The sequence below is a fragment of the Gobio gobio genome, assembly GCF_949357685.1.
Source record: "Gobio gobio genome assembly, chromosome: 23".
In the NCBI taxonomy this organism is placed as follows: domain Eukaryota; kingdom Metazoa; phylum Chordata; class Actinopteri; order Cypriniformes; family Gobionidae; genus Gobio; species Gobio gobio.
Window position 1 is genome coordinate 21770014 of NC_137119.1, and position 6337 is coordinate 21776350.

The 6337-nt window shown below is 36.2% G+C and overlaps 1 protein-coding gene across 1 annotated transcript in view; it reads right to left on the bottom strand.

The window, feature by feature from the left end:
- Nucleotides 1–6337, bottom strand: part of rttn (rotatin) — a 98050-nt gene that overhangs the window by 9063 nt on the left and 82650 nt on the right. The window contains exon 44 of the mRNA XM_079805750.1: nt 5570–5696. Coding sequence (XP_079661876.1) covers nt 5570–5696 — 127 coding nt within the window. The remainder of the gene's footprint in view (nt 1–5569; nt 5697–6337) is intronic.

A 6337-nucleotide genomic window follows, 5' to 3' on the forward strand; every position in this document is an offset into this window, starting at 1 on the left:
TGCATTAATCCTTATTAATCATGTTTTTTAGTACTTCGTTATAAAGACTATTTCGATCCATACTTGATCAAGAAATATTCAGAAACAGGAGCAGTTAGCTATTCTTTTTCTTTTTTTTGAATGATGTTTGAGAGGTAACACGTCTTAATCTTACCAATAATAATAAAATATTTGAATATAATAGGCATAGATTTAATGCGTCTTTTACAGAGAAATGGTGCTTTAACAGCATTGCCACAAATGCGGACACAGTATAAGCTATCGTCATGTAACGCCACATTTATTTGCGTTAAAGTCCTTTTTCCTCAACAAAAAGTGTTTCCAAACTAGTTTGTGACATTTGAAGTATCGAAATAGAATTTATATGCTAAAGTTAAACAGAAAAAGATTGTGTCGACATTTGCATCGGCTATGTTGATAAACCTTTTTTCACAAAAAAACAATCCTGAAAACCTGGCTATTGACAGGAGATTCACAGACGCTCACCAGTACAGATTTACGTAATTATTTTTGTGTCTTATCGCGCTTGAATGACAGAAAGAAAGAAAAAAAACTGATACTACGTTAATTGGGTTAAATATTTTTTTAACGCCGTCCAATATTCAGCAAGGATGCAGCAGATGACAGTAAAGACATTTATAATGTTACAAAAAAAAAAATCTCTTTTAAACTTTCTATTCATCCAAAAAATCCTGAAAGAAAAGTATCATGGTTCACACAAAAAATATTGATGATAATAAGAAATGTTTGATGAAATGTTGATGAATCAAATCAGCATATTAGAGTAAAAGAATAAATTCAGCTTTGCCATCACAGGAATAAATTACATTTTAAAATATATTCAAAAAGACAAGAGTTATTTTAAATTGTAATCTTGAACAATATTACAGTTTTACTGTATTTTTGATCAAATAAATGCAGCTTTGGTGAACATAAGAGACTTCTTTCAAATATATATTTATTTATTTATTTATTTTTGCCTGTGGTGCTGCAGAATAATGCTACAGGAAACACTGCCGGTGATATAAAGCCACACAACCCACACAACAAAGCTGTTTTTTAATCTATGCATCTTTACTGCCTCGAAATATCACTGCACAGTTGTGTAACAACAATGAGCTTGGAAACTCAATGGAAACTTCATTCTACTTCGTTTTAATTCTAAATATATCTAGATAAAAAAAGCATTTCCTCCAGGTCTAACAATGCTGCATTTAGTACAGTGTCAAAACCACTACACGTCTCACTTCTGGGTAAGTTTACAGACATATTTTGAAGAATAGCATGACTTCGGGTGAATCATTAAACATTATACTACTGGATTATTAAGAGACCTCAGCAGGGTTTTGCTTGCAGAATAAATCCAAAATTAATCGGCCAGATGAAAGAATGAGGGTTGTGTGTTGCAGGTTAATGAATTATACAATAAAAGTGACACAGGACAGAGTATGATGGCAAGGAAAATAGCTGGAGGGCTGATTCCATAACTGATGAACCAACCTCATGAACTTTAAACATCACCTGCTGTTAACACAGACCTTGAGAAACACAAAACATGAAGCACGCTACTGTAGCCTAGTGCTGTTAAACTATAGTGACAGCCCAAACGCACACACAAATATAGGCGCAAAAACACATGCACTTCCACACACACACACACACAAAATACGTACAGACTGACATACGCCCATGCATTGCTGGCTCTTCACAGGTGTGAAGCCACATCCTGTGCTAAAGCACAGCTTTCCATGAGCTCATATGTGACACTGAGCAATCATTGTGTTTAAGTAAACACACTCACGAACAGACACTTTCATGTACAAAGGTCTGTCTTACTCACACACACACAGAAACATGTGCAAATTCTTTCATGTTTAACCGTCATGCTCTCTCACACACAATGCAGTTTTTAAAGATTAACGTCCAGATTTTTATTTTTAGTGTCTGAAGCATGATTTTTTTCCTCATACATACTATCTATATTTACAGAAAAGGGAAGTACTACAGCTAACAATCTAGTCTATAGTAATCAACAGTGGTTGGTAAGACCCTTTTCTTATGAGGTTTTTATAATTAAAAATGCTTCTAACTTTAGGCTAAATCCTCCATAAAATGCAAACAAAAAGGATTTCAAAAAACTTCATAACTTTCTTAAGAGGTAGTGACCCTTAATTTCATATTTTGCTTCTTAATGAATGAGAGATAAAGTGATAGAGCCAATTGAAAGGATAGGGATTTTTAGGAGGACATGGTTGATAAGGGCCAAATGAGTGTTTTAGCAAAAATTCATGTCACAAATCTGATAATATAATTTTAACATCAATGTAAACAAACAAAAAAATTAATGCCAATATTTAAATACCAAAAACTCTTTGCTTGACTTGGTAATATATAGTTATATCAACCTAAAACTTAACATCAAGAACATCCAGGTAAACAAAGACACCTGAACTAGGGGTGGACGATTCTTTTTGTTATTTTAATTTATCTTTGTTATTAAATATAAGAACTAAAAACAGTAGTCTTCACATGAATTAAATATACACTGATATATAATAAAGCTACAAAGGTTACTCAGCCAAGAGCGCTGAGTGATTTTCTCTTTTTCTTTTGTTGTTTGACAGGTTTACTGTATTAGCAGGCTGTCACTTTAAGACCTAATGTACGGATCCTATTGACACGCATTCGGTTTCTTTCCCCAACTGATATTGTTCACTTAAAGCCTAACCGACTGTGTTTACATGAATACTCATCAATACCGCCATTTTGACATAACTGTGTGTATTTGACAGTTTGAGTGTGTAACTAGACACGAAAGGATCACACGCTTTCAGAGAGGCGGCTTGTGCGCACATTTCGTTGTGTGTGTGTCAGACAGCAGACAGCGCGAGACTGCAAGGAGTTGTTTTTCGCAAGTTATTGCGTTTAATAACTATTTTTAACGTCAAGCAAGTCACATAAGTAACAGTCGTGTGCCCAGTCTATTCTTTGCTATATGCGTCGACCTAAAACGTACACTTTTCACAATGTTGAAGTAGCCTATTAAAATCATTCAGATATTGTATGCCGTTGCGATATGCATATCACGATATTTTGATATATTGTGCAGCCCTAATATATATGTGTGTGTGTGTGTGTGTGTGTGTGTATATATATACATACACACACACACACACACACACACACACACACATATATACTAGTGGTGGGCATAGATACATTTTTTTATCTAGATTAATCTCACTGTAATCTTGGAATTAATCTAGATTAATGTAGATTAAAATGGCTCATTTGAATTCTGCCGAAGGCATTCAGAATATGTGTGCTCGTAAGGGATCGTTTGTCTTTTTGTAGTTAGAATAATAAATAACTTCTGTCCCTTTAAGACCTGATGCACGCATGGATCCCAAACACTGTTCCTGTGAGCTGGTTACGACTGTGGTTGCGTTAAAACTCACCAAGATGGGCATTGAGACATTTTTGAGTGTATTTGACCATTAATAAGCTGGAAACAGGAGCTAATTTTTGCACTTTTTGTATGTCAGAGGCAGCTTTATTACGGTATGTGTGTGTGTGCGCTTCAGATGCTAGCGTGAAATCTGCGGGAATTAGTAGAATTAACGTTATGTGCAACCCGCGCGAAATTCAGACCGGTCACACCAATACTAACACGCTGTCATGAAGAAAAATTCAGCAGAACAAGCGTTCGCCATGTTAAGAGAGTTAATTGACTGAATGAGGCGGGTGCGTGTCAACTTTTTGTCGGTCGGAGAGGAGAGCGCAGCTGATATCGATACTGTAGAAAATCTCGCCCCCTACAGTGCAAAACGGCTAGGTATACATCCACACTAAAATATCAAGGTGAAAGTCATCATAGCTTACGTAGTATAGACCCAGCTCCCAACCCAACTTTGAGAATAGATTAACGCCGATATTTTTTTTATCGCCCGATAAGAGTCTCACGTTAACACATAACGGCCCACCACTAATATATACACATATATATACACTAGAGATGTAACGGTACACGTATTACACGAGTTAATAGACCCATGTAAATACTGCAAAAACATTAAATGCACATGTGCAACCTGCGCGTACAAAGTACGGAAGCTAGATATTTTACTTTATAACGTGTTAAATATGGGTATTTTTCTTACAAAAACCCATCAATTCGCATCAGAAGGCATTTATTAACCCCCCAGAGCTGTGTGGATTACTTTTATAATGGATGGATGCACTTTTTGGGCTTCAAATTTTGAGCTCTCATTCCCTGCCATTATAAAGCTTGGATTAGCCAGGACATTTTTTAATAAAACTCAGATTGTGTTCATCTGAAAGAAGAATGTCATAGACATCTAGGATGGCTTGAGGGTGAGTAAATCATGGGCAAATTTTAATTTTTGGGTGAACTATCTCTATAAGGATAATCAAAGAACAAAAGAAAAAGACAGATCTCACTCACTGCTCTTGACTGAAAAACTTTTGTTGCTTTAATAAGGACTAATCTATTTTAAATTGATCATTTATGCAGTTGAGACTGTGAAGTGTTTGATAACTTTATCCTATCTGTTGGACCTTAAATCTTAAAGCACTGTTTACAAGGTCACATGTGTCAAAAACAATATTTTTTGTGTATTTTGACAGGGCAAGTACAAATCTGAACTGGACCAGTAGAAAAAAAATTTGAGCCCTGATATATTGAAGGGCACAGGTAAATGTGGCATTTATTACAATGGGTTTATGTGAAGATTGTTTCAAGTTCACAGAAATTAAAAGTTGTTATATTTTGTAAAGCCTAATAAATGATGGCTTAGAGCTTTTAAAGACTAAATAAAATTGATAGCTTTTAATTATACTGAAATGGCTAAAATTGAAGGGGAAAAATTTTATTGAGACATCAGCAGAATTATTGGTATCGGCACACGTCGGATCTGTCAGTCAGCTCCTCTCCGAAAACGTACAAATAAAGATACTTTTAGATGTTTAATTGCTATTTGGAGCATTGGGCCTTTGTAAAAACGCCAACATTTTTCAATTGTTTTGCCTGTAGCTCGAAATTATCCTGTGCACATTCTGACTCATTTTGGCAGTACGGGTCCCATATACTGTCTTTATGTTGATTCTACATTAATTTAGAGATTAAATGTGAAATTATAACAATATAAAATGATATTAGACAAATAAATTAACCTTGATTAAATTACAGAAAAATGTGCGATTAATTTGTTATTTTTTTAACCATGTAGCTCAAAAATGGCTCAATCCAACCAACCATTTTCGCCTGATGTACCTCCCCTTAACGCAAATGTTCCATCCTAGCTTCCAGTAATTTGGCAGCACACTTAAGACTATGACACAATCCTTTCTGTAGCTGTCGGGTTCATGTCAGCCTTACATTTGGCACACAATGGCTCCCACTGTACCGGCACATGACTCATGAGAGGGTTACAGTGAGCACAAAGCTTATACATTATCTCAGAACCCTGTCTCTGGCTTTCTAATCCTCTTTCTCTCTGTCATTCTCCTTTTCTCACTATCGTTCCTCTCCACCTCTCAGAAGACTGACCAGCTGTGCAGTTAGCCGTGTAGACACAGAGCAGTTCCAGGGCTGCCGTCATGGTGAGGTCGTCCAGCAGAAACCAGGGCCACAGGGCCAAAAGCACCGCTGCCAGACGCAGTTCTGTAGCCACAGCCTGTGAGGAGAAAAATATGAGATAATTAATCAAATGAGACATTTGTCGTAATCAGTCATTATTGTATATGTCATTTTTCATGCTAATTTATTCAATTTACTTTGCTGACAGCTAACACTCACTCGTATTCTGACTTATTTACAGTGTTAAAGAGTTGGATTCTTATAGGGTTAGTTCACCCAAAAAGGAAAATTATGTCATTAATTACTTACCCTCATGTCAACACCCGTAAGACCTCTGTTCATCTTTCGGAACACAAATTAAGATATTTTAGTTGAAATCCGAGGGCTCAGAAAGGCCTCCATTGGCACAGTGCACTTTACACTCTCAAGACCCATAAAAGGTACTAAAGACGTCGTTACAAAGTCCATCTCACTACAGTGGTTCTACAATAACTTTATGAATCGGCGAGAATAGTTTTTGTGCACAAAAAAACCCTAAATAACGACTTATATTGTGATGACCGATTTCAAAACAATGCATCATGAAGCTTCGAAGCGTTATGAATCAGTGAGTCGATTCAGTGGTTTGAATCGCCAAAGTCACGTGATTTCAGCAGTTTGGCGGTTTGACACAAATCCGAATCATGATTCGACTCGCTGATTCATAACGCTTCGAAGCTTCATGATGCAGTGTTCTGA